Genomic DNA, 27,996 nt, shown 5'->3' with positions numbered 1-27,996 from the left:
TCTGTTTGGAATGTCATCTCCTTCAGGAAGTCCTTCCAGGTTGATACATGTTAATTGATTTCGTTTTTTAAATCAATTATTATTGAATTGAGTTAATTGGAAGTTAATAATGATTTGAAATGGATAAATTAATCCAAAAAGAGGAACAAGAAAGTGGCTAGAGCTAACGTGTTTGCAACTTCAATGTTGAAATCTCTGACAGATCTGGGTGATTTTCTGAAGCAGAAGATTGCTGGAAGTTTCCAAATGCCTCAACAGAACGTACTGGACTAGATGGAGGATTGTTTCAGAATATGTAGGCCACAAACCTCCTTCCCAAAGATCCTGATGGGGCTGTTATGAATAGTTTTTTTAAAATTCCCCATGTGATTCTGTAAGGAACTCTCAACGGTGACACACTGGTTTAAATCATTGGAAAATGCCAGAATGTCATGATTCATATGGGGAAACTCAGGGCTTGAGTAAAACATGACTTGCCCAAAGTGATACCTAACAATTCGGCTTTTTTAAAAGAATTATGTTATGTCTGTCACCATACAGTACCTCATTAATTTTTGATGTAGTGTTCCATGATTGTTTGTGAAAATTCAGCTTTAATTATCCAATCTATAGAATCAATAGAATTACGAACTTGGGCTAAATTTCAGTCTTCGTTCCTCACTTCTCCTCTTGAGGGATTAAATTGGTGCTAAAGAAAACCGACTCTAAGGCTCACAGGTTGACACTGAAGGTCTCTGTTCTTTGTGAGGTTTTTAATCTACATGATCACACAGTCCAATCAAATGAAGTTTATGCATTCACTCAACTATTTATTGAGCCCTTGCTAATGTATCAGTCACTGAGAGGTACTGGGGATACAATGTTAAATTATTCCTGCCCTCATGGAGCTAGTGACAAATACAGGTACTAAATCAAATAACACGTTAATTAAAAAAAAAAGCTGTAATTGCTTCAAGAAAAAGAACTGCGAAGAAAAAAGGGCGGGGGAGGAGGAAAAAAAGAAAAAAAGGGGAAAAGAACTGAGTTGTAGGAATTTCACCCTGTTGGGGATAGGGAAGGAAAGGCGCCTCTGAGGTGCAGATCTAAGATCTGAAAGTTAGATAGAAACTAGCCAGGAAGAAAGCTGCGGAGAGTTTTCTGGGTGAGGAAACAGCGTGTGCAAAAATCCTGAGGATTAAACCAGAAAGATCCATTTCATTCATTCCCTCTGAATGTATTTAGTGCATATTAAATGCTTCTAAAGCGCTGCACAGAATTTAACTTATTTTCTCCTTGTTGTTCACATAAAAAGACATTTATAATTTTAATACTTATAATATTCAGCCGAGGCCCAATTAGCATAAACTAAAAACTTTGTTCTTGCTCTAAACCGCAGTTTCAGGTTGTCACTCGTCACCCTACGTAAAGCGTTTCGTCATGACGTAAGAGCCTGGCCCTCCCTCCTCCTGCAGGCCTATCCCACGCACTCAGCCAATCATAGTGCTGAACTCTCAGCTTGACATCGTCTGCCTCCAATCGCAGGGCACCTCCTCCCTGCCAATGACCAGCGGCCGAGCGGAAGCCCCGGTGCTCCGCGGGAATACCAATAGGGGAGCCATGGGAGGAATGGAAGCCTCGGTTCTCGCGAGGATGCTCCCGGCCTCCCTTCTTCCCGAGGCGGGTTGTCACGTGACGCAGCCTCGCCCAATCACCGCGCGGGCTGCGGGGGTCGCCGCGGTTCCCGCCAAATACGAGCTCGGCGGCCGCGGCAGCAGCGGCGCGGGCGGGAGGGCGAGCGGCAGGGGCCGCCTGAGCAGAGCCCGCGCCTCCGCCGTCTGAGGGGAGCTCGAGCCGCCGCCGGGGCGATGCTGGAGGAGCTGGAGTGCGCGGCGCCTGGCGCCAGGGGAGCGGCCGCAGGTCGGTTCGGGCCCGCGCCGAGAGGAAGGGGGGGCGCGGCGCGCGGCCTGCGCAGGCCGAGGCGGCATTTGGGGGCGGACGGGCCTCTCGGCCCCCGGCCCGCTCCTCTTCGGCCGGCGTTCGGTCGGTGCGGCCGTTACGGTCGGAGCCAGGGCCTTGCGACCCGAAGGGCGCCCTCCTTGACGTTATTGTTGCGGCCGCGACCATTTTTTCCCCGGCGCTTTTGCGTCAGTTCGTCCTTGCAGGGCTCTCTGCGGTGACGGGTCGGTATGGCCCGGAGGGGAGACTGAGGCCCAGGGAGGCGAAAGGGCTGGCTTTGCAGGTTGCTGAGTGCGTTTGTGTTCCCTGAGCAAGTTGGACCGTGCAGCGACCCTCTGGCCGGTTGGGGAAACTGAGGCCCGGGGGCACACGGGCTCGGGGACCACAACAGCTGCGTCTGCGGGTCAGGGCAAGCCCAGGTAAGAGGCCTGGATGGTGGGATCGTCAGGGAGTTGGGACTCCGGGGTTCTTGATCCTGCCCGATGTGCAAGGTGAAGACCTGCCTTCCCCTCCCCCACCCCACCTTGGGAGGGGGCTTTCTAGCGCCTGGCAGGGCCTCGGAAACGTGGGATGGTGAACCAAAGAGGACCAGACTGCCTGTCTACCTTGCTTGACTTCCATTTTGTCCCTAGCACTGGCGCAATGCTTGGCACATAGTAAGTGCCCGACAAATAACCTGTTCGTTGACTTAAGGGTTGACAGGGAGATCAACTAGTCTACTCCAGGGTTTCTCAACCTGGGTGGGCACTGTTGACATTTGGGGCTGTCCTGTGCATTGTAGGGTGTTGAGCAGCATCCCTGGCCTCCAGCCATTAGATCCCAGTAGCATCCCCTTTTTTCTGTGTGTGATGACCAAAAATGTATCCAAGCACGGCCCCTCAGGATGAGGGGGCAAAATGGCCCCCTCGTTGAGAAGCACTGTTCCAGTTGTTTCCAAACTTTGAAATTTCACGGAGACATAAGATTCGTATCAGTAAAGTTGGGACCGATTGTCCTGGGCAGTCATTTGATCCAGTAAGAATGTTTAATTTAAAAATTTAAAAAACACTACCTTGCTGTGACCGCCCTATCATAAAGGGAAGGTGCGTTTTAATGCTAAATAAAATTAGGAGGCATGTAATCTCAGAATAAAGAGCATTGGTAACTTTAGACAGGAGTGTGTGTTAATTGTACGTGTTCCTTTGAACAGTTCAGATCCCTGGGTGGGCTACTCTTTTATGCTTCTGGGCCTAGGTCACTTGTGTTTCACTCACATCAAAGCTGGTGACTCAGGGCCACACCAGTAAATACTTGTGGTTGTCCTAAAAATAAGTAGGTAAAGATTACGTATATACTTCAGTCGAGGGGTGAAAATCATGTCTTTGGTAAACAAGGGCTTGAGAATGATACTGTCTTGAAATGGGTAGAAAGGAAATGTGAATCCTCAGGGTATTGGTATTCCAAGCTTGGAGGGTAGGCGAGAGCAGTTTCATCTATGGACAGCAAGTTTTTTAGAAACCTTGATCTGCTTTTTAAAAATACTTACGTGTATGTATCTTTTACAAAACGTATGTAGATTGGCCCAAATAAGTAACCTAGATTTTTCTCAAGCCAGATCTCCTAGCGGGTGTCAGCTTCTAAACTTATTCTAACCAATTTAAGCATATTTTCCCAAAGACTTAGTTCTATTTACAGTCATTTCTGCATCAGCTTTGATATCATTAGATGCTTTTCTTGAGATTTTTTTCATGCAGGAGAACATTCTCCCTTATTTCTTGACAGCACCTCAGCTCCAGCCTGGCAAGCTCAACATGCTTTAAATTGTTTTACCTGTATGGACTCTATTTAAACTTTTTTTTTTTTTAAAGATTTTTTATTTATTTATTTGAGAGAGAGAGAATGAGAGAGAGCACATGAGAGGGGGGAGGGTCAGAGGGAGAAGCAGACTCCCTGCAGAGCAGGGAGCCCGATGCGGGACTCGATCCAGGGACTCCAGGATCATGACCTGAGCCGAAAGCAGTCGCTTAACCAACTGAGCCACCCAGGCGCCCATAAACTTTTTTTTTTTTTAAGATTTATTTATTTATTTGACAGAGAGAAAGACAGCCAGAGAGGGAACACAAGCAGGGGGAGTGGGCAGAGGGAGAAGCAGGCTCCCCGCAGAGCAGGGAGCCCGGTGTGGGACTCGATCCCAGAACCCTGGGATCATGACCTGAGCCGAAGGCAGACGCTTAATGACTGAGCCACCCAGGCGCCCCAGTATGGACTCTATTTAAAAAAGAAAATAAGCCCTATTCTGATTTTGCAGATTTGGTGGTGGGGATGGGTTGATTGGAGGAGAACATTTTGGGGTCATTAATGGTGAAATTGGTAATGCAGTGTTTTCTGTCATCTCTGCACTCGTTTCCCTTTTCTCTCTCTCTCTCTCTCTCTCTTTTTTTTAAGATTTTATTTTTAAGTAATCTCTACACTCAGTGTGGGGCTCGAACTCATGACCCTGAGATTAAGAGTTGCACGTTCCACCAACTGAGCCAGCCAGGTGCCCCATCTTTCCCCTTTCCACTGTCCCTGTTACCAGCTCATTGGTGTCCCACTATGTGCCAGTTCTGAGCTAGGTGCAAAGGGTACAGTGTGGAACAAATCTCCCTGTTGTCACAGAGCTGGTATTGGGGGGGTGGGGGACATAATAATGTAAGATTCAGAGTGATAATTACCACACAGAGATGAGAAGGTATGACAGTGTTGAGAACAGAATTTCTCAACCTGTTAACATTTGGGGCAGATAATTCTGTCGTGGGTGCTGTCCTGTGTATTTTAGAATATTTAGTATCTCTCTCCTCTACCCACTAGACGCTCCCCCCTCACAACAACCAAAAATGTCCCTAAACATTGCCAAAGGCCCCTTGGTGGGGGTGGCAAAATCGCCCCCACTGGACAACCACTTTGGACATAGTAGGTGGCTGCATATGTATTTACTACTTCATTATTTCCAACTTTTAATAACTTATCCTTTGACACTTCATTCACAGCCATGGATTGCAAAGACAGACCAGCTTTTCCAGTCAAGAAGTTAATACAAGGTAACTGTCTGGGAAGGGTTAAATACTGTTCCTAATTTATATCCTTCATTGTCTCCTCATTTGTATTTTTAATTTTCTTTGAGCAGGGGCCTTCTGCTGGGGTTCTCAGCAGAAGCCTCAAGGGCTAGGGGCAAGATAAACAATTGCACCTTCCAGTCAGAAGCTGGGGAATCCATGTGATTGTTACTGTTTTCTTAGGTTCTCAGAAGCAAATCCAGTGGTCACTGACTATGAGGGTTTCTCTACTTCAGCACTGTTGATGTTCTGTAATTTTTTGTCACAGTGTGGGGCTATCCTCTATAATGTAGGGCTTAGCAGTGTCCCTCGTCGCTCACCCAAGTCATCACAACCAATAATATCTCCAGACTTCATCAGAAATCCTTGGCAGGCACAACTGCCCCTGGTTGAACCACTGTTGTACAGGACAATAAATGTGTCCAAATCCTTCTGTATGAAAAGAGTAGTATATTTGCCCTTAGGCCAGATTAGCTAAGTGACTGTAGAAAAAACTATGGTTTCTGATTTTTAAAACTTGATATCTGGTTCTCCTGGAGCAGCTTTCCTCCTCCCATGATGACTGATAGCAAGTTTGGTGTTGAGGGGAGTCACGTTAAGGGCAACAGTCTTTGAGGTGAAACGATCACGGACAGGGGCAAACTGTGGAACCCGAGGGCATGAGTGTTTTATAGGGAAATCCCCACCTCCTGGGCCCACCTCCAGCCCAGCAAGGTTGATACTTGTTGAACATATGGAATATTAAATTATTGATGGGTTGTCGCTCTTCACACTTTCCCCATAAAGATGGCCTCCTCTCTCTGTTTCAGCTCGTCTGCCCTTCAAGCGCCTGAATCTTGTTCCAAAGGAGAAGAGTGAGGATGGGTCAGATGACATGAGGAGCTCTGAGGGCACTCCTGCACAAAGTCAAGTACCTGATCTGGAGACCTCTTTGGACACCTTGGAGAACAACTGTCATATGGGCTCTGATATAGACTGTAGTCCAAAACTTGTCAATGGGAAGGGTCCCTTAGATAACTTTTTAAGAAGTAGAGTCAAAACCAGTATTGACCAGACCACAGTCATCATTGACTTGACGGAGGACTCGAGTGACCAACTAGATGGCCTTGTGGCCCACAGTAAACTAGATGCTGCAGCCTCTCCCTCCGAGGAGGCTGTAAGTGGGGTCAGAGAAGAAGCTGGATGTGACAGGGCGACGCTGGAGGCCAGTCTGGAGGATGAGCTGACATACCCTGAGGAGACCCTTACAGACATTCCATGCAAAACAGAGGAGGGTGCTGGCTCCAGGGGTGCAGAGAGGAGTGGAGATGGGCAGAAAGCCTCGCCCCCAAGCAGCCCTGTGCCGACAGGTGGTCCAAGAACATGCTCCGAGAGGGACCAGGATGGTTGGAGTGAAGCCAGGGGCATCCTGTTCAAAGGGAAGGTGCCCGTAGTGGTTTTGCAGGATATCCTGGCTGCGAAACCTCCTCAAGCCAAGTCTCCTCCCATGACACCTGCAGACCAGGGCATGCCCTCTGAGAGCGAGATGCTGGAGTCTGGCCCTGAAGAAGACTCTGTTCTTAGCCATTCGTCCCAGGGTTCTTCCTCTCCTACCAGCTCACCTGAGGGACAGTCTGCTTCCAAAATGCACAGCAGTCCCAGGCCTTCCCCCACCTCCACACCTGTCCGTAGAGTAAGTATCTCTGCTGAATGCCGGTGTGGCAGTGCTGATGGTATTCAGCCTCTTGCTCTTCCCCTGGGGATACTGTGTCACCCCAGTGGCTAGTGGCCAAGCAGGTGGGGCCACAGGCTGATTCAGAATTCTTTGGCTATCAAAAGCCATTAGCAGTGTTCGGTTACGTATCCATTGCGATGTACGAGTTCCAGTGTGTCGGATGTCTTCTGTGAACTGCCATCTTGGTAGCCATGGTTATTCACACCTGATGAGTGGTGCTAGTCACCGTAGCAATTTTAGTAAGGAACGCTTGTAAGCAGGCAACTGTGACCCCTCATGTCAAATGTTAGCTCCCTCCATTTCTCCTTGCTGTTCCAACACAGGCTCATAAGCGTGTTGATGGTAACGAGTGTTGGTGAAGAGACCCCAAGACAGCAGGAAGAATAAAATGGGGATTCTGTAGGGTCAGCTCTCGTCAACCTAGACACCCACGAGAAACCTCACCCAGAGCAACAAGAACAAAAGGAAAACATGACACCATTTTTTTTTTTTTTTAAAGATTTTATTTCTTTTTTGACAGGGATAGACACAGCAAGAGAAGGAACCCAAGCAGGGGGAGTGGGAGAGGGAGAAGCAGGCTTCCCGCAGAGCAGGGAGCCCGAGGCGGGGCTCGATCCCAGGACCCCGGGATCATGACCTGAGCCGAAGGCAGACGCTTAACGACTGAGCCACCCAGGTGCCCCACATGACACCATTTTTAAGGAGCACAGAAAGATGACTTGAAATGCCTGTTTCTGTTGCTGGTTTGTGATCAGCACGATGGCAGCTGTCTCTGCTCTCACCCATCTTTTTAGGGTCTTATGGGTAAAACTGATAAAATGAGTCAAGAATCCAGATTTATGTTTAACAGTGTTCTTTATTTTGGGTTTTTGGGGTTTTGTTTTTCAGTATTTTGGTTTTGTAGAATTTTTGTTTACATTATGTTTTGTTTTAAGTAGGCTCCACGCCCAGCATGGGGCTCAAACTCAGGACTGAGATCAAAAGTTGTATGCTCCACCCACAGAGCCAGCCAGATGCCCTTAGGTTGTTTTGTTTTTTGGTTGCTTTTTAATGTAGGATCAGATCCCAGGTTGGATCATTCAGTCTCTACTGTACCTGCTTGATTTGACCTTGATCACTTTCTGAGATTTGATCTCTAAGAGACTCATTATTTTTCTAGATGATTCCTTGGCTTTTATCTCCTGAGGAGTTGAGAAGAAAAGAAAAAAAATGGCTTTCTCTTTAGGTTTTCAAAATGTCAAGAGTGGAGCAATCTTTTTTTTTTTTTTTTTTAAAGATTTTATTTATTTATTTGAGAGAGAGAATGAGATAGAGAGAGCATGAGACGGGGGAGGGTCAGAGGGAGAAGCAGACTCCCTGCTGAGCAGGGAGCCCGATGCGGGACTCGATCCTGGGACTCCAGGATCATGACCTGAGCCGAAGGCAGTCGCTCAACCAACTGAGCCACCCAGGCGCCCCTGGAGCAATCTTTTTTTTCTTGGAAACGGAGATACATTTTTAAACTTCCACGCGAGCCATTATTCAGACTCTGAGAATCAGAGTTGACGTCCCTTTTTGTTGTCAGCCATCTTGTTCGGCCCAGCCAATTGCTTGAAATCCTTCCAGACTGCTGCTTCTACTTTGCCGAGATCTTCTGTCATGTGACATGTTACAGCCAGTTAGCCTAGAAAACAGGACGTGTACACGTTTCCATTCTTCTTAAGCACTTCATTTTTTAAGTTTGTTTGTTTGTTTTTTTAAGATTTTATTTATTTGACAGAGAGAGACACAGCGAGAGAGGGAACACAAGCAGGGGGAGTGGGAGAGGGAGAAGCAGGCTTCCCGCCGAGCAAGGAGCCTGATGCGGGGCTCAATCCCAGGACCCTGGAGCCGAAGGCAGATGCTTAACAACTGAGCCACGCAGGCGTCCCTTTAAGTTTGTTTTTATACCTGTAGCTGAGCCTGAGATTCGGGAAGTGACATAGTTGGGCATTGTCATGAAACAATTTTATTTCTGTCTGCTGGCCCACATGGCACTCAGACAGCTGAGCAAGTGAACTGAGTGTGGTCGGTTAGGAGATCCTGAGATCTGAGATGTTGGATCTTAACTCTGAACACAGGCTTGGAGGTCTGAAATGCTCCAGAAGGCAGTGTTCTCACGTGGCTTTGCAAATAATTTACACTGTGAGTGGTGAAGGTTCAGACCGCCCCAGAGCCTGTGGCAGAAAATTGCCTCTGCCACCCACAGGCGGGCTGGTCCATCACAGGAATGGATGTAGAGCCTCCTGATGGTGGTCAACCGCAAAAGGATGAGAGCAAAGTGAAGTGATCATCGGGCACCTCTGGCTGCTGTGAGAGCAAGACTCCCCGGGGAGAGGCAGAAGACAGACCACTTGCGGCCACACCCACAGCCTCGTCCTTTATCTCCCCCCCCCCCCCGCCCCCCAGGAGCAGGAGTTTCTTGATTTGCTGGTTAGTTTTGTGTTTGGTGCTCAACCAACACCTTCTCTTTGGGGGGGGGGCTCAAGGTTTTCCTGACCCTTATTAGTTTGGGGAATACTTTTGTTTTTCCACTTTCCCTCTCCACCTCCTCCTTTCCTGGTTGTAGGTAGAAACTCCGTGGAAGCTTACACATTGTTTCATATTACTATGTAATGTGTTTGATTTTATTTGGCTCCCATAGTCCTGGAGTTGGACCATGAAATCTCTGCATTTGGATTCCCTAGACATGGTCCTCGAGCGAGTGAGTGAGTGAGTGTGTGTGTGTTTCCCTTCCAGGGAACTGGTTAAAATGCAGATCCTGCTGTATCTTCCCAGGGAGTCTGAGATGGTCGGCCCAAAGAGCTTCATTCTGTTGTTTCTTTTGTTTGTTTTGTTTTTTTAAAGTACTCCAGGGGTTCTAGAGAATCTCACTTTGAAAAACAGTTATTTAAGAATACCAATTTTAGATAATCCAGGGTCTTCTGACTAGCTAAACAGTTGCTCTTTAGCATTAGAGCATTTTACCATTTGGAATAGAAGATTGCTTACATTTAGCTGTGAAATTCAGCCTGCTTTATTGGTGATTCAAGAATTATTTTTTTATAAATGATGATGTTGATACAGTTGTGTTACTGGAATCTCTGAATCTATACAAATGAACTCAGATCACTGGAACTTTCCCCAGTATCACTTAAATTATACAAGTATTAAATTCTTCGTGTTCAAAAAGACATAATCTAAGCATGACAATCCCTCTGGCCTGGGCTGTCCCAGGAGCTCCTCACCAGTGTGTGCAAGATCTCTTGGGAATACACAGTATCATTTTGTTTCCTTACATGAGCCATGTGCTGTAAATATGTTTCTTTTTCATTCTGGGATGTCTTCGGTATTTTTGATATTTTCTGTACAGGGCTGGGAAGATCTCTCGTTAGCTGCCATATCTTATACCTGTGGTGTGGACACACTGCAGTTCACGGAGTCATTCCCGTTGCTGGATGTTTCCGTTGTCTCTCATTCTCAGCCTTGACAAAACAACTGTAATGAGCTTCCTTCTGCGTGTTTCCTTGGGCTGCTGTTCAGTAGCACTTGGAGCTCACAGGAAGGCACAGGTGAATCTTGCCTGCTTGCCCTCCACCATGGCTGGAGCGGTTTGGGTTGCATGTCTTCCCCGCTGCTGTCTCTCCCCTGCCGGCAGGTTTTTAGCTGCTCCTGCTCCTGCCGCATCGCCACCTCTCCTCACCTCATTCGCCGCTGCTTATGAGCTAAGAAATTAAATCTCCCTGTATATATAAAATCAGAGCAAGTGGCTCTGAGAGGATCCTGCCAAATAAAGTGCAAGGATATTTGTGCACATAGTTCAGTCAGTCTTGACGACACGGGATAGTTGATGTGTGTGTTTCAGCTTCCTTCTGGGATCTTGGGTCTTGTTTTTGACAGCTGAGTTCCAGATAGGTAACGCGTGTGGTCTCCACTTGGAGAGAGTTCCATAAACACTTGGGCCAAATGTCAAGAAGATAACATATCAGGGGCGCCTGGATGACTCAGTTGGGTAAGCGGCTGCCTTCGGCTCAGGTCATGATCCTGGGGTCCTGGGATCAAGCCCCGCGTCGGGCTCCCTGCTCAATAGGGAGCCTGCTTCTCCCTTTCCCTCTGCCTGCCTCTCTGCCTACTTGTGCTCTCTCTCTATCTCTCTGTCAAATAAATAAACAAAATCTTTAAAAAAAAAAAGGAAGCTAACCTATCAGACCAGTAAGGCTCACCTGAGCGCCTAGGGAAGCAGTAGACCCTGCTTCTGCGTGAAATTATAATTGCTGTGGTTGTTGATCCTTAGCCGGCTCCTGGGAGTCATGTCAACTGTAAGCCTGGACTCACAGCGGAGGGGGAGCTCTGTAAGAGGCACTGATTCCACATCTGAAATTCACTAAGTGTGGGGCAAGACTTTTTCCCTCAAGTGCTCTCCTCACGAGGGAATCTGGCCATCACATTTGGTGCTGTAAATTTGAACGCAAAGGACAACAGAGATACAGCAACTTGCAGATTCTGCTGTTAAACCCTTTCTGGTGGGGGTGAAGTCCAGGGACTTGGCAGGCAGAGTGGAGTCTGGAGAGGCAGATGCTTTGTCTCAAGCCCTTGGTAAAACCACTTTGGTCACTGGTGTTTGTGCTGGCACGTGCTTAGTACAGACAGGCTTGAGCATCCCGGCACAATGTGGGTGGCGTTTGAGGTCCTTGCCGGCAAGTGGCTTTCATGTAACTGCTCAGCCATTTCCTAAGGGAAGGCTCAATCCAAGAAACTCGGTGTGTCCCAGGTAAGAAGGATGTCTTCTTGAATTTATTAATCTGTCATTCGTATTCTGCACGAGGTCTTGGGCTTTCTCAGAGAAATCACTGCTACCTAGTTTTGTCGATATGACAGAGCATGTCAAGAGAATAGGCCTTTGGTTTTTTGACTCTTCAGTCTCACATTTTGGTTGCCTCTGTAAGTCTCCAAGGAGCCCGGGGAGTTACTGCTTTTCCCGTCTGCGTGCTCCCTCCCCACTGTTCTTCCATTGGATGGTTTGGTTTTCAGGATTCCCCGCTCTGGAGATAGCTTAGGCCAGTAGTCTGAACTTGTTCATACTCATACCTGAGGCCACGTCGCCTGCATAGGGAGTGAATCCCACGGTGCGTCTTGGTGAGTCCTTCCGGCCCGTGCTCACTTTGTAGCAGGGCGGTAGAGAATGTTGTGCTCTAGGATATAGGGGTCCTAGACCAGATCACCACCTCTGGCAAGCTGACCTTTTCCCCTGAACATTCACTCCACATCTCAGAAGGCAGAGAGTACGCATTGGTGGCTCATGGGAATCCAGCCCATAGACCTGTTTTATTTGATTCACGGTGTTAATTTTTAGACATTACCTACAAAATTTAAATAAAATTGCCAGTATCAGCTCCTCTTGGAAAAATTGGAAGGGGCTGCCCTATTTCTTTTGTGCCTGGCCCCCTTCATTTTGGTTATCTGTCTCCCCGGTCTCCTGTTTTATCCCCAGATGCATGCATGTGCATGTTCATTGGAGTTCATGACCCCACCATGACATTTTGGTTTTTTGGTTCTGTTTGGAAAGGTTTTCACTGTGCTCTTTTTGTAAAGAAGTTCTTAATCGTGTGAGTCGTCTATCCACCTCCTTCCCTTTCTTTCCCAAAGAAGTGTGTGATATGTTATATGTGCTGTAGTGATTGAAACAACCCATGTTTAAAGAGAAATGTTTTTCGTTTCAGATAACTAAGAAATTGGTCAAAGCTTCTGCAGAGAAGGACAAGCGCAGACTGCAAAGAGTAAGACATTTCCCCTGAAATAGAAAGTTAACCTGCTGTGCTTTTTGCATTAAATAGTAAGCAAGGCCCCGGTGCACCTCCTTTGCCTGTTGTCACCTTTCCCCACTTGTCCTGACCATGACTTTGGTTCTTGCTTCATTTCGCACAGCTGTGCCCTGGGACTTGTGGGTTGCATCATAATTTTTAGCTTTGCTAAATCATCTGAAGATTTTGCACGTAGCCTTTTCTAAACTTCTACTATTATTATCATTGTTATTCATACTGTCTTGAGAGCTGGGCATCCCATTGTTGTAGTTGAAATTTGCCTCCCAGGCCCCTTCCCGTGTGCTGTGCTGGTTTGGTGGCCATGACTAGGTGGGTGGTTATTGTCTAGTGTTGCCTTCTGAGTCTTCACTTCTGTCATCTGGAGGTCACCACATGTCACACACTTCAAAGCAGAGGACTTTTTTCTCATTGTCGTAAAGAGCAGGGAAGCCCACTGCCCCCGCCCACCCACCAGCTTGTGGAAGGGTTGATGATGACAGTGGGTCTGTCCTCACCCGATGCTTCCTGTGCCGCCCACCTAATGGCTGCATTCAGTCTTTGTGGGTCAGGTTTTAATGGCGGCGGTTTTAGAGTTTCTCTCATTCTTGGTTGGAATTTCAGAGGTGGACGCACGTGGGGTGGGGATGGACATGGGGCTCAAGTATGGCTGGTTTCCAGAAGCCTTCTGCCTTCTTATTTAGCAATGGGGACAGGCGACTCCTCACAGCCTTGCACGCTTTCTCCAGACCAGTAACCTTCTTCAGGTATCCGACCAGTCAGAAGAAGGTGCAGAGGATACTTTGTAAGAACTGAGCAGTTCCGCCATCTCTAACGGAGCCTCTGTGGCTTTCCTTAAAGCAACCAGAGGTTTTTCAGGGCAGAGGGTAGGATATTCCCTAGAGATGAGGGCACAGTCCTATGCCCAGACCAAAAGCAGAGTTGCCAGACTCCTGATGTTGAGAAACCCATTTCCGACAGATAGAGTCCTTGAAAATTCCCTGGTGCTATGGCAGAAGACGAGTGCCCACGTGTGGCAGGCGAGCCTGCTGAGTAGGAACTGAAGCTTATATAATAACGCAGTGCCTCAGGCCATGTGCCAGTTGTTTGGAATGAGGAACTGATGTAAAGATAAAAAGAAATTCATTTTTTGCTTTTATTGTTTATTCTCATTTTCCCCCCTGACTTAGCAGGTTCCCGGTCCCTGCCTCATCCTGATCTTCCATTTCAGAGGAAATAAAATAAACCCTATAATCTGAGCTGGTTTGGGGAAGGTGGGAAGAAAAATGCTTTTGTTTTAAAGATAGGGAAGCAAAACCTACAGGTGTTTTTGTGTCTTTATTTTATCATGGTTTTATGATTAGGTAGCTGGGAGGTTCTTAGGTCATTGTTTTTAATTAAGTAAAAAGATAAAACTCCGCCTCATGTTTAAAGATGGTATTTTGAGTGAATCTTATTTTGAATTGCCCAGGAGGTCCTGTGACAAATGGCTGGCGGCCATCACTTTTCTCCTAGCGGCCCGTGCAGCAGCGTGGCCCGTGTGGGAGGGCGCGGGCCAGTGGGGTCCCTCCCGGGTGAGCCACCTCTCCGAGCCCTCCCCCCGCACGTGGGCCCTCCAGGGAGGCGTGGGGACGCAGCTGTGGGACCGTCTCTTGGTGCAGGATAAGGAGCGTTTGGGCAAGCAGCTCAAGTTACGGGCCGAGAAAGAGGAAAAGGAGAAGCTGAAGGAGGAGGCCAAGCGGGCCAAGGAAGAAGCCAAGAAGAAGAAGGAGGAAGAGAAGGAGCTGAAGGAGAAAGAGAGGCGCGAGAAAAGGGAGAAGGATGAAAAGGAGAAGGCAGAGAAGCAGCGGCTCAAGGAGGAGCGGCGCAAGGAGCGGCAGGAGGCGCTGGAGTGCGTGCGCCCTTGGAGGGCTGGGGTGGGGGCGGTGCAGGGGCCTGGGGGGGGTGCAGGGGAGTGGGAGCACACAACCCCCCCCCCCCACACACACACACTGCACACGCATGCCTGCCCGGGACCCCTGAGCCGCACCTCGCCAGCGCAGGCTGGGTCTGTGTGCACCTGCGCTGCTGGGCTGAAGCTGAATTTCCTGTCTCCCAGGGCGAAGCTGGAGGAGAAGAGGAAAAAGGAAGAGGAAAAACGGTTGCGGGAAGAAGAGAAGGTAGGTTATTCTCACAGAACTGCTGCGGAGTGTTCCCTTTGCCTGGGGAAGCCAGGTGGCTTGGGCAGACTGCACCTACAGCTCGCTGGCATGCAGAGTGGCTGATGCTGGCCTGGGGGTTGGTGGGTTTGGAGAGCTGACATCAAAGGAATGCTTTCAGCTGAAAAACGCTAGGGCTCCCGTTCTTGGGGCTACGATCTCTCTTCATTTGTTCGTGCTCATCTTCTCTTCCATTGCAGCGCATTAAAGCAGAGAAGGCTGAAATCACGAGGTTCTTTCAGAAGCCAAAGACCCCACAGGCCCCCAAGGTGAGCAACTGGCTTCCTCTGGCTTGACTTTTTGTCTTTGTCATGTTCTTCCTTTTGAAAAGTAAAAGCGTATCTTCTGACCAGGTAGCTTCCCTTTCATCAAGAGGGGGTTTCTGCTTTCAGAGGGAGATTTGTTTCTGGTAGAGGCTGGAGACGCAGTATTTTGTTATTCGCTATGTCCTTGAAAAGGCTAAAAGTGGCACATTTACTAAAACCCCTGCCAAGTGTTCGGAGGTTGCTTCCTGAACAGTTTTGCGTTGGGAGCTGTGTGGGAAAGTGCCAGAGAAGACCTAGTCCTTACGTTCAGGGAGCTGAGGCTTGGGATAGGAGGCGAGATTAAGCATAAAACAATAGTTCAGAATTCAGCACAGAGCTCTGCTTCTCCAGCCTGGCATCTGTCGCTTTCTAGCAGCATCTGCTTCTGGAGACCCCAGACGTCCTTCTCCCTCCCTCCATGCTCCCACCCGTCTCCCCTGATGCAAGGGTGCCCATCTAGACCTTTTTGTGCATTCACATCCTTTGGTGTATTTGTGTGTTTATATAGGCCTCAGACGTCCTTCTCCCTCCCTCCATGCTCCGGAGGTCACCCGTCTCCCCTGATGCAAGGGTGTCCATCTAGACCTTTCTGTGCATTCACATCCTTTGGTGTATTTGTGTGTTTATATAGGTGGTGAGTCATGGATGTGTCCTGTCCTTGCTTTGTCTACGTCGCTGTATCTTGGATCCTTGCCATGCTGGCACGTTTGGGTCGGCTTGGTCCTTCCTGTTGCCACCTCCCGTACTGTGGGTGGGGTCGCAGTCTATATGGCCACTGCCCCGCCGCTGCCCCATCAGTGGCACTATGACTGTCACTGACACTGTGCCCGTGTGCCTTTCCTAGGACGGCTGCCTGGAAGCGGGCTTGATGCTTGGTCCCAGGATACGCACGCAGACAGAATTACTGATTATATTAGTTCCTGCCCAGGTGCCCCCCCAGCAGAAATGTCCGTGCTGGGCCTTGTGGGGAAATTAGCTCTTCCCCGCCTGCACTGGCATGGAATGGAATGTGTTTTCTTCTACCTTCACCAATCCAGTGGGCAAAAAAATTGACATTCTTTCACTTTACGTCTTTCCTTGATTCCAGTTGGACATCTTTTTGTGTTTTATTTGCCATTTTATATCTTCTGTGACTTGCCAATTCCTTTTTTTTTGTAAGATTTTATTTATTTGACAGAGAGAGAGACAGCGAGAGAGGGAACGCAAGCAGGGGGAGTGGGAGAGGGAGAGGGAGAAGCAGGCTTCCCGCAGAGGAGGGAGCCCGGTGCGGGGCTTGATCCCAGGACCCCGGGATCATGACCTGAGCCGAAGGTGGACGCTTAACGACTGAGCCACCCAGGCGTCCCCACACTCAAGTACTTTTTGCACTTTTTATAAACACTTATTTTTGAATACGTTTACAGACAAGTTGCAAAGGTGTTAAAAAGTATGCTAAGTGACCATTTACTTGGTTGTCACAGTTTCAGGATCCAATCAAGGATACCACATTGCATTTAGTTCTGCATTTTTTTTTTTTTTTTTTTTTTTAAAGATTGTATTTGACAGAGACACAGCGAGAGAGGGAACACAAGCAGGGGGAGTGGGAGAAGGAGAAGTAGGCTTCCCGCTGAGCAGGGAGCCTGATGCGGGGCTCAATCCCAGGACCCTAGGATCATGACCTGAGCCGAAGGCAGACTGAGCCACCCAGGTGCCCCAGCCAATTCCTATTTTTTACCCATTTTTCTACAGGATTGGCTTTTCCTCTGACCTCTAGGAGTTATTTATGCAGCCAGGATTTTTTTTTTTTTTTTACAATTTTATTTATTTGAGAGAGAGAGAATGAGAGACAGAGCATGAGAAGGAGGAGGGTCAGAGGGAGAAGCAGACTCCCCGCTGAGCAGTGAGCCCGATGCGGGACTCAATCCCAGGACCCTGGGATCATGACCTGAGCCAAAGGCAGATGCTTAACTGACTGAGCCACCCACAGCCAGGATTTTTGTTCTTGGTGATATACGCAACAAATATTCCCTCAGTCTGTTATTTGCTTTCTAACCTGTTTGTTTATTTTTTTATTTTTTTTTAAAGATTTTATTTATTTATTAGAGCAAGAGAGCACAAGCAGGGGAAGTGGCAAAGGGAGAGGGAGAAGAAAGCTCCCCACTGAGCAGGGAGCCCAAGCCTTCTAGCCTGTTTGTAGTGTCTTTTATCCTACAGAAATTTTGTGTTTTAATGTCGACATTTAAAATTTTTTATGCCAGTTAGCTTATGGTTGCAAAGCCTCGTGTACCCTGTGGCCATAGACAGATGTATTCTCTTTCCTAGTTTTTTTGTTTTGTTTTTGCTGTTTGTGTTTTGTTTGTTTTTAAAGATTTTTTTTTTAAGTAATCTTTACACCCACTGTGAGGTTCAGACTGAGAGCCCCAAGATCAAGAGTCTCAGGCTCCACCGACTGAGCCAACCAGGCGCCTGTTTTTTCATTGTTTATGTGTAGCTCCTTAGCTTGGCTGGAGTCCTTGGTCATGGGGGCTTGGTCCTAACTCTGTCCCGTATGGGTGCCCGATATGCCAGCACCCATTTGTTAGTGAGGTGGGCGGGCGGCTGGTTCTTGGCTTTGGCTGTGTATTGGGAAGCACCAGGGAGCTTTACAAAATCATGGAGCCTGGCTCCTGTCCCAGAGCGTCCCCCGGGCCTGGTGTGGGCCTCAGGGTCTTCAGCAGGGTGGCCCGCTGTGCGGCCAGTACCTGCTCAGTGAGGTCGGAGGCTGGCTTATACTGAGCTTCGTAGACTAGACTCTCCTCCTGACTCCCCAAGTCCTCATGTGCTGCCAGCTTTGGGATCCACTGACAGACATGGCAGATGCTGAAGGAACTCTGAGGGGGGAGAGTAAATCCACCAGAATTTGTGGGGAATGATTCTTAGGGAACAGACACCAATGTGTCAGGTTCATGTCCGCCTTTGGTGTTGAGACGGGCTCTGGGTCGTGAGTCATCTTGTCACGGTGCGGCTCTGGGTGAGCGGTCACTCCCCGGGGGCTTGGTTTCCTCACCTGGGATCTCAGGTCCTATTGTACCCCACCCCCTTCTTTTTAAAGAGCCGTGTTTATTGAGGTATAATTCAGTAAAATTCGCTCATTTGGTGAGTTCTGACAATGTGTCGGGCTCCCCAGCACCCCCATACTCAAGAGTATTGCTGTCACCCCAGTTTGCTCCCTGTACTCAGCACCCTCCTCCCCTTTCGGGCCTCCCAGCCCCTGGCAACTGCTGACCTGACTCCTGGCCCTGTAGTTTCGCCTTTTACAGAAACTCATGTAAATGACATCACCCAGCGTGTAGCTTTTTGTGTGTCTCCTGGACTTACCAACCTGGGTGAATGCGAAAAGGAACATGCTCGTGCCGCATGTCCAGGGGCTCACCCTGGAGGCTGCTGAGCGGCAGGCGTCCCGCCTCACAGGCGTACATCACATCCTCTTCTCCATTTCAGACCCTGGCCGGCTCTTGCGGGAAGTTCGCCCCTTTTGAAATTAAAGAGCACATGGTTCTCGCCCCTCGGTTTCGGACTGCTTTCGACCAAGACCTCTGTGATCAGTTGGACCAGCTCCTCCAGCAACAGAATGGCGAGCTCTCCTTCCTAAAAGATCTGAAAGGCCGGCAGCCCCTCAGGTCTGGACCCACCATGGTTTCAAACCGAAACACGAATATTTATAACAGGTTAGTGGCCAGGGAGACCGTCTTTTGCCTGTTGGTGATGTCAGAGCACAGTTGGAAAGTCCTGGGGGGCCCAGGGCAGAGCTCTGGGTTCTGGTCCGGTGCTGGCTCATCGTGGCCTTGGGCCAGCTGTCTCCCTCCTGGGCCAAAAGCCTAAATTTCATTGCTGAAGTCTCGTGTGCAGTGGCGTTGAAAACCGCTGCCGCAGGAGGGCAGACTGCCTGGCCTGGCTTCCTGGTCTTTTGGGGGAGGGATCCTATTTTCGTGCCGGCCTCCCTGGGAGGACATTTTGCTGTTCTTGTTGATCTCCTTGTTCTATAAGTGCTGTGGGGCAGCAGCTTGGCAATCTTGTTTCTCCCTCCTCCTTGCTCTGTGTCCCTGGAATGAACGTCCCTTAGCTTTCTTGGGAGCAGGTGGTTACCCATCTTTGTAAAATGTTGGTGGCCTGCTTCCTTGAGAAGCCTGGGTGTTGAGCGGGCATATTGCGGAGGAGGCGCATTACTGGGTTTCTTCCTCAGCGATGTGCTGATCGTGGAGAGCGGCAAGGTGGATGGCGTTCCTAAGAGGAAGAAGTTTGGCAGAATGAAACTCCTACAGTTTTCTGAGAATCACCGGCCGGCATACTGGGGGACATGGAATAAGAAGACGACTGTCATCCATCCAAGGGACCCCTGGGCCCAAGACAGGGTGAGCACGTGGCAGAGGTGCTGCTGGTCCAGGCACGTCTGTCTGTCTGCATCTCCTCGCTTTGCCTTTTTTATGCTGGTCTCCTGGATTCTAGCGTTTCTGCTTTGCCAGCCCTGAAAGACAACCATGACGCACTGCATCTTTGTTTCCTCAGAAGCTCCTGGACTATGAGGTGGACAGTGACGAGGAGTGGGAAGAGGAGGAGCCGGGAGAGTCCCTCTCCCATAGTGAGGGGGTGAGCACGCACCTGCACCTCGTTCGGGTCTCGCCCAGAAGACTGATTTCACTCACAGCCAGCCTGTGTTTGACGGCAGTGTTGTCTGAAAATTTCAGCCGGCGTTTAACACCCAGATTTCCAGGGGCACCTGGGAGGCCTAGTCGGTTGAGTGTCCAACTCTTGGTTTCGGCTCGGGTAGCGATCTCAAGCTCGTGAGATGGAGCCCCATGTCAAGCTCTGTGCTGAGCAGGGAGTCTGCTTGAGATTCTCTCTCCCTCTGCCCTCCTCCCTCCCTCCATGCTCTCTCTCTCTCTCAAATAAATAAATAAATCCTTATTTTTAAAAGAATAGTTAAAAAAACAACAACCAGATTTCCAACTTCTCTTGGAAAACCTTACTTGGTGACGCTAGCCCACTTGGCTGTGGGACTGAGCAGTGTCCACCCTGTTAGGTGGGGCACGCTTACCCCTGGTCTGCCCTGGTCCCCACCCCCTCTTCTGTCTTAAATCTGGGTGACTTCACTCGCTTGTGTTTTGCCTGCACCCCTTCCCCCGTCAAATAATGGGATTCGTTCATGAATTCTTATGGACCCTGTGTCCATAAGAATGATGCTCAAGGCAGTAGATGGTTTTTCCTTCCTTAGATGTTTGCAGGTTAACATTTTAAATGAGGTATATATTCAGTTGCCACATATTATGAACATCTTTTTTTTTTTTTGAGGATGATGATGACGAAGTGGGAGAAGATGAAGATGAGGATGATGGTTTTTTCGTGCCCCATGGGTACCTGTCTGAGGACGAGGGAGTAACCGAGGTGAGGGAGCAGGGTGGTGACTGTCCCAGAGAGAGCTCGCTGGGCCAAGCTTGGCTGCTATCCTGGGGGCCGTTAAGGCTGTGTGACAGCCCTAGCTCATCCACCTGGTTCCACGTGCATTTTGTGACCCCAACATGTAGTTATTTGTGGGGTCGCAGGGACCTGAGCTTGGGTTTTGCTTGGGGAGGGTAGTGGGATCTGCAGAGGTAGGAGAGAATCCCAGGTGGGGAGGCGGCGTGAGGAGAAACCTGAGTCGGAGAGGCTGGGGGGTTTGTGCTAAAGCACTTTCGTTCTTTTTACATTTTCTTAGCTGAGGTATAATGAACTTAGAAGAAAACATGCAGATGTTAATTATTGAGTGCAGTGAGCTTTAATGATTGACATTTGTAAATCCATCACCCAAAATAAAATCTAGAACTTCCTGTCTCTCCAAATGGTTCCCCTGTGCCCCTTCAAGTTAACCCCCAACCCCTGCCACCAACTTGCTAGACTCTGCCAGATGGCTGCTTTTAGGGCTCCGACAGCCCATCAGGTTGTAGTGTTGGGGCAGTGGAGAGATGGAGAAGTAGGACGTTGCCCCGGGGGAGTGGTTTTATCTCTCCAGATCAGACTAGAGGGGCAGGTGTTCCTCAGGTATTTCCAACCAGCGAGGCAGCTGTGTCTCTGGAGCCCATGAGCCTCTCCGTCCCTGAGAGCGGTGTTGGGCCTGGCGTGGGAGGAGCCTGGCCCGGAGGGTGAACTGGGTGTGGGATTTGGGGTTGGGAATTGGACGGCCCTGGCATCACATCCTCCCCAGAAAATCTAGAGTGGCCTTGAGCAGCTTACCGGTAAGGCTTGGAGAATACCTGAGACTCTGCCAGTCATGGCCAGAGGATGGGTGCATCCCAAAACAGCAAAGGGTGCAAGTGTCAGTCACTTAATGTCAGTCACATTAAGTCTAGGGAAGCACTCTGCTATATCCCAGCCGGTGATGTTAGGAAGAGGGGTGCAGGACGCCGTGGGGGCCAGGAGAGGCAGACGCAGCGGCCCTGGGGGCGGCATGAGAAGGCTCAGGGGCCTGGGAACCCTGAGTGAGCATTGCTCTCCGCCCTGCAAGGAGTGTGCCGACCCAGAGAACCACAAGGTTCGCCAGAAACTGAAGGCCAAAGAGTGGGACGAGTTTTTGGCGAAGGGGAAGAGGTTCCGCGTGCTCCAGCCCGTGAAGATTGGCTGCATCTGGGCAGCCGATAAGGATGGTGGTGCCGACCTGAAGGTGCTGCAGCAGTTCACGGCGTGCCTTCTGGAGACAGTCCCCTCCGAGGAGGAGCAGACGCCCAAGGCCTGCAGACGAGAGAAGAGAGACCAGCAGAGTGAGTGCCGGTGCCTGGCGGGAACGGGAGGGGATCCCAGCTGTCCTGGGCCCAGGGAGACTTTATTAGGTGGCTGGACTAAGATGTAGAAGTCCTTCCAACAAATCACAAAAGCCAGCACTTGCTGAGCACATCTCTTCCTTCCTTAAGACGACAGCAGTCCGGGGTAGTCCTTTAATTAGCCCGCTTCCCCAGCGTGCCTGGCTCAAGGTCGCACACGTCCCTGAGGACTCTGCCTCCTCGCTCTTCAGAGCCAGGGGAGGCCCAATGTCTCAGGAGAGCGTGGTGACCATGACTAAGGAGAGGGAGGCGTGCTAGGTTATCCAGAGAAATCCTGCCTCGGGAGACGGGCTTCCCAGCCTCCTGCAGCTCACGAGTGTGTCTGAAACCTACCCTTGAAAGGCCACCCCGAAGCTGACCGCGTCTCTGACCTTGGTGACAGACCGGGGAGCCCTGTGCAATGTGTGTTCTCTCTCCCCGTGTCTCCCCGCCCCGCCCCCGCCAGTCTTGGGGCAGTTGCTCCCACTGCTGCACGGGAATGTGAACGGAAGCAAAGCGATCATCCGGGAGTTCCAGGAGTGCTGCCGCCGGGGGCTGCTCAGCAAGGACACGGGCAGTCCTGACAGCAGCTCTGCCAGCCCGCCCAGCCCCAGCTCCTCCCGCCCGCAGACCCCCACCACCAGCGAGGACGCCGCCGTGCCCTCCAAGGCCAGGCTCAAGCGGATAATTTCCGAGAACTCGGTGTACGAGAAGAGGCCTGATTTCAGGATGTGCTGGTACGTCCACCCGCAGGTGCTGAAGACCTTTGACCAGGAGCACCTGCCTGTGCCGTGCCAGTGGAGTTACGTCACCATGGTGCCCGCGGCCACCAGGGAGGACAGTGGCAGCGTCCCCGCCACGGGGCCCGGCCAGGGGACGCCCGTCTCGCTGAAGCGGAAGTCAGCCGGCAGCATGTGCATCACCCAGTTCATGAAGAAGCGCAGGCACGACGGGCAGGTGAGGGGCGGGGCGGGGCGGGCTTTCTCACTCAGTAAGGTTTGTGTTTTAGAGCAGGTTTATTAGAGTCACAGCAAAACTGGCAGAAAGTATAGCGATTTCGCACGTTTGCCCGGTCCCCGCAGGCACCGCCTCCCCTCCATCAGCACGGCCCCAGGGCTGTGCGTTTGTCCCAATCCACGAACCCACGGGGACCTGTCATTCTCACCCCGAGTCCCCAGGGGACGGTAGGGGTCACCCTTGGTGCTGCACCTGCTGTGGATTCGGACGAATGTGTGATGACACGTATCCACCGCTGTGGTCTGCAGAGTAGCTTCACCGACCGAAACGTGCCCTGTGCTCCTCCTCCTCCTCCCCCCTCCCTTCCGACTCCTGGGAACCACCCAGCTCTTTATCGTCTCCAAGGCCCTGTCTTCCCCAGACTTGGAAGCACACAGTGTGAGGCCTTCTCAGACCAGCTTCTCTCACTTAGGGATGTGCCTCTAAGGTTCCTCCGTGCCCTTGCCTGGCTCGATGGCTCATTTCTTTTCCTTTTTTTTTTTTAATTTAAGATTTTGTTTTTTTATCTGAAAGAGAGAGAGAGCATGGGCAGAGGCAGAGGCAGAGGGAGAAGCAGGCTTCCCGCTGAGCAGGGAGCCCGACGTGGGGCCCCATGCCAGGACCCTGGGATCATGACCTGAACTGAAGGCAGACGCTTAACTGACTGAGCCACCCGGGCACCCCGATGGCTCATTGCTTTTTAGCCCCCAACAGTGTTCTGTGCAGTGACTTTTTAGTTTTTTCTTATCTATTTTTGCTTTTACATTCACTTACTGTAGTTACAAAGCATTGACTGCATCAGGGACTCTGCTCAACCTTGTCCACACAGTGACGAGCAGAACCATCTAATAGGCGCACAGACGAATTTGTCGCACGAACAGCTGCTTGATCACAGACAGGCAGTGCTTGGAGGAGCGGAGCCTGGGGTCCTGGGGGCACGGGGGCGCCCCATCTCCTGTGCCGGCTGCGTGCTCAGGGGCAGGGACCCGGGTACAGCCTTCGCTGATGTTGGATGTGTATTTTTTTTCCTTACTGGAATAGGGATGTGGTGAGTTTCTTTCCTTTCATGCATCTACTCTTACCGGAAACCTATTTTGCAGAGTGAGCACTGGGTCCTCGTCTCAGGCAGGCATCTTACAGGGTTACGGATTTTACGAGGAGGACGTGATGAAGGTGTCTTTCGAGCCGTGTCTCCGGCTCACGTCCGGTGCCCTCCGAGGGGGGGCCATGTGACTTGGGGAGCTGCGTGCCGCAACCTGGGCGGTGATAGCCCGCATTCCCAGCTCCTGCCCACAGCTGCTCTTCCTTTCAGCTTAGAAAGTAAAGTGGCTTCAGAACAGGAAGGCGGGAGAAATGGCTCCTGGAATGATGCCTGGCCTTCTCCCTGCTGATGTTGCAGACAGATGAGACCTCGATCTCCTGACCCTGAGCGCATGACCTGAGCGGAAACTGGGAGTCGGGCACTTCACCCCCTGAGCCAGCCCGGCGCCCCTGAAGTCTGCACTGTGAAAGCTCCTTAGAGGAGCGCCTGGGTGGCTCAGTCAGTGAAGCGTCTGACTCGTGATTTCTGCTCAGGTCGGGATCTCAGGGTCGTGATGCTGAGCCTGCGTCAGGCTCTGCGCTCGGCGGGGAGTCTGCTGGAGATTCTCCTCTCCCTCTTCCTCTGTCCCTCCACCTGCTTGCTTGTACGCATGTGTGCTCCTTCGCTCGGCCCAGGACCGCAGGGTGGGTCCGCACAGTGTGTGCCTCATGGGGAGGGAAGCCCTGAGCGCCTGGCTTCTGGGGGTATTCTGGGAGCGGTTCCATGGGCAGTTAGCCTCACCCCTGCTCTGCAGAGTGGGACACAGAACTCGGCGGTCCTAGTGTCGGGCCACCGGTCACGGGGCCACAGCGTCACAGCTTCAGCACATGGGGGTTTGTCCTGAGCTCCGGTAACGACAGGCTCCCCCGTGTCCCACTCTCTCCTTCCTTAGCATGTGGCCTTTGTCTTCATGGTCACGGGATGGCTGTCTCAGCTCCAGCCAGCAGGACCAAGGCAGCAGAGACTTTCCGTTTAGCTGGAAAGGGAAACCCTCCCCAGCGGACTTCACCGGAGTCCTCCCGGCCCGAATTCGGTGGCACAGCCACCCCCGCCGCAGGGGAGGCTGGGTAAATGAGACTGGCCAGCAGCACTCAACAGCACTCTGGTTCTGCTGGGGCGGGGCGGGGGCACGGCTTGGGGCGTGCGTTAGCCAGGGCGCCCCCCGCTGCACAGCACCCACGTAAACACACAAGACACAGGTCAACTTCTAGAAGGAGTGTTTCCACTTGCGTTTTGGTAAAGCCGCTAACAGACACTCCTCTCCCCTTGGGGATAGTCGTCGCCAAACTCTGAACATGTGCAGATGTTTTAGATTGGGTTGAGCTTTTTTAATTTGTGGGAATTTAATTTTTTCAAATTTTTACTTAAATTCTGGTTAATTTTTTTTTTAGTCTTGTGGGAATTTAAAGATGTTTTTGAGTTGGCAGTCGTCCTACTACGCCATGTGTTCACAAGGGGTCATGATCAGTCAGGTGAACTGGGCTGAGGTGAGGCACCAGGTCTGTGGTCTTGGGTGGCCCCCAGGGTGACTCAAGCTTTGGGCCGCAGTTTTTTTCTGAAATGGGGAGAGACCCTCTTTTCCCTTTCCAGTCAAAAATCATCTGATCAAAATGACCCCGAACAGGTGCTCCCCAGAGTCAAGTCTTCGTTGTGGCTAAATGCCTTTCCAAGCATGGGGGGTGTGGCGGGCCCTGGGCCCCCTGCCAGCAGCAGTGGCAGCCTGAGCACCTGTCCTGGGCCTGGAGGGCTGCGGATGGGGACCCCCTGCAAACTGGCGGACACGCGGGGAGCCTTGTTCGTCGGCGGTTGCGCGTCCTGTCTGCAGGGCCCGTGAGCGGGAAGGGCTGTATGCGGCCGCTTCGTTCCTTTTGCTGGACAGACCCAGCCGAGCGCCTCCCGATCAGCACGGTCGAGAGCCGGGCTGTGCTCTCCTTAGCCAGTGAATTCTTTGGAGACAGGTGGTTGGAGGCGGCAGCGCTGCTTGTTCTGGGGCCACCGTCGTGCCTGTGGGGCTGTCCGGCCGGGCCGGCAGGCTGCTCACCCCACGGTCCTGTGCCGTCACCCCTTCTCCAGGCAAATGCGGATTCCTGTAGCAGAGGAATTCCGGGAGTGTCTTGAGAAACAGTCCCCCTTTTGAAACAAGCCCGTCTCCGCCTCTGCTGGCCCTTTGCTCATCTCCAGAGAGCAGGGCGCTTGTATGGATGGTTGGTGTTTAAAAGTGGCCTTCTTTTCCACACCGTCCTTCTGTCCCCTCCGATGAGAGCCAATGAGCGGCTCCGGCAAGTCGGTGGAGGTTGTGCCCACAGCGGCTCGGACGGTGTCGTCACTGGCGACAGTGGTCCGAGCATGAGTGACGAGAGAGAGTTGTCAGGGCCCGGGCAGAGGAGGAGACGCTGGCTGGCTGAGAAAGTGGGTCTTTATCCCTGTCTGTTTCAGACCAAACCAGAAACCCAGATTGCGGATTCAGAAACGGCAAATTATTTTTGTAATGTAAATAATGCCGGTGGTCATTTTGGGAGATCTGAATGAGGTCCTTTGAGAGAACCTTCTCTCCCCCCACAAGGCTCCTTTGCTCACAGGCTCTCACTTGTGGCCAGATCGGGTGGAGGTTCGGGGGGCACAGCGGCCCATCTGCTGCTGCTAATGGCCCGTGCACCCTTGTCTGCCCAGGTTGGAGCCGGGGACCTGGATGGCTTCCAGGCAGACACGGAGGAGGAGGAAGAGGAGGACGGCGACTGTGTGATCCTGGACATCTCGGATGTTGGGGGTGAGAACCTGGCAGGAAAGGAAGAACGCACACGCACTCGCTCCCACGCGCCTCTCGTCTGTAAAGAGTGGGGCTGAGTTAAGAGACCCCAAGAGGCGCTGGGCGGGCTGGGTGGGTGTGGATGGCGGGTTCTGGTCCAGGGTCTGCAGGATCTGACTTATCTGAAAGCTGCCGTGTGCACAGCAGGACTGGACTCAGTAGCCATGGCAGAAGTAGGTACAGTAATGGGCCTGCAGTTGGGATGCTGACCACGTCGGGGTGCTGTTACAGAAGCTTCCCAGGGAATCGGCAGTGCTGCACCTGCAGCGCCAACCCCTGGGCTGAGTCCCAGGAGGGGAGCGGTGGAGTCTTAGGGTGTAGTCTTGGCTCTCCTGTGGAAGGGGCTCAGTTGGGGAGACCTGAAGGAGGGGCGTGGAGCCGAGTGGGCAGTGGGGAAGGCCAACGTTTGGCTCTTACCGGGTGAGCTGAGGAGGGGACAGGCTCTGAGGGCTGTGAGTGCAGCTGTCTGAAGGGGGCAGGGGGGCATGGGGGGCAGTGACTCGGGCCCCTACCCAGTCTGGGGGTGCAGCCAGCTAAAGCCGCCTCCCTCTCTTGCCTTGCAGAGGCCCCGGCCCCGTGCGGAACCACTTCTGGAGCCGGGGGGTCCGTGGGAATGGACACCAGTGAGAGCCCCGTGCCCGCCCGCTCGCTCGGCCCCTGCTGAGTGCCCCGCCGGCCCGGTGTGTGTAGGTAGAATGGTTAGGGCATTCACAAACGCCTCTTGGATACTTGAAAGTCCTGCGAGTCCTGTGTAAAGAGCACTTTGTCCTGCTTCGCAGGCCTCCCCGGAGGTCTGGAAAGTTTTATAGAGGATGCTTGATTTGTTCCTTTTGATATTTGTAAAAATGTTCCCCCCAAAAGCTGCATATTAATCTGCCCTTTAATAAAGCATTATTGCGATGTGAGGACCTGTCCAGGGACAGGCTGGTCGCGCCTGTGGGCCCCCAAGCAGGCGCTGTGATGAAATGCTTGTAAATGAGTTGGACCTGAAGTGGGTGTGTATAAACTTATTGTCCAGCCCCGACCCGGTGCATCTGTTGTCTTTTCGAACATCGTTTCTTGTGAGTGGGTACGTTCCATCCCCTGGGCTGGCCCCCCGCTCTGGGCTGCGGGTGCGCACTCCCCTGCCTCGTTTGTATGAACGGTCACACCTTGCAGAAGCACTGTCCCCACTCTACAGTCTCTACGCTGACCTAGTACCAGGTGACAGCTTCCGGAAGGTGCTTCTGCCGGTCTGGCCCTCCTGCCCATCTGTTAGGCCACCGGGACTGGAACTGTGGCTTCCAGATGGATGCCGGGGTCGG

General features: G+C 51.4%; 1 protein-coding gene across 3 annotated transcripts; it reads left to right on the top strand.

The window, feature by feature from the left end:
- Positions 1–1,670: 1,670 nt before the first annotated feature.
- On the top strand, positions 1,671–27,716 carry CHAF1A (chromatin assembly factor 1 subunit A). Of its 3 annotated transcripts, XM_054505032.2 has the most exons (16): positions 1,672–1,896; positions 2,129–2,354; positions 4,944–4,994; positions 5,819–6,681; positions 12,441–12,497; positions 14,180–14,409; positions 14,617–14,677; positions 14,917–14,985; positions 18,481–18,707; positions 19,223–19,391; positions 19,546–19,626; positions 20,329–20,421; positions 21,518–21,770; positions 22,276–22,766; positions 26,557–26,653; positions 27,256–27,716. In XM_054505032.2, exons 3-16 carry the CDS (start codon positions 4,946–4,948, stop codon positions 27,354–27,356), a joined length of 2,841 nt encoding a protein of 946 aa, XP_054361007.1. In that variant the 5' UTR covers positions 1,672–1,896; positions 2,129–2,354; positions 4,944–4,945; the 3' UTR covers positions 27,357–27,716. The 3 variants fall into 3 exon arrangements, with proteins under 3 accessions (XP_054361005.1, XP_054361007.1, XP_045719258.1); XM_054505030.2 differs by lacking the exon at positions 2,129–2,354 and having other exon boundaries at positions 1,671–1,896; positions 21,521–21,770; XM_045863302.3 differs by lacking the exon at positions 2,129–2,354.
- The last annotated feature ends 280 nt before the right edge of the window (positions 27,717–27,996 follow it).

Source organism: Mirounga angustirostris, unplaced genomic scaffold (assembly GCF_029215605.1).
Source record: "Mirounga angustirostris isolate CCGP_5_RB_7025 unplaced genomic scaffold, mMirAng1.0.hap1 SCAF_1, whole genome shotgun sequence".
Taxonomy (NCBI): Eukaryota; Metazoa; Chordata; class Mammalia; order Carnivora; family Phocidae; genus Mirounga; species Mirounga angustirostris.
This window is presented reverse-complemented; position numbering and strand designations above follow the sequence as displayed.

What these genes read in the sequence shown, in the direction of transcription:
- CHAF1A (XM_045863302.3), top strand. Translation starts at nt 1,845, where the DNA reads ATGCTGGAGGAGCTGGAGTGCGCGGCGCCTGGCGCCAGGGGAGCGGCC. An exon ending in AACACGAATATTTATAACAG is followed by an intron (nt 18,708 to 19,222) that starts GTTAGTGGCCAG and finishes TTTCTTCCTCAG; the next exon opens with CGATGTGCTGATCGTGGAGA. An exon ending in AGAGAAGAGAGACCAGCAGA is followed by an intron (nt 21,771 to 22,275) that starts GTGAGTGCCGGT and finishes CGCCCCCGCCAG; the next exon opens with TCTTGGGGCAGTTGCTCCCA.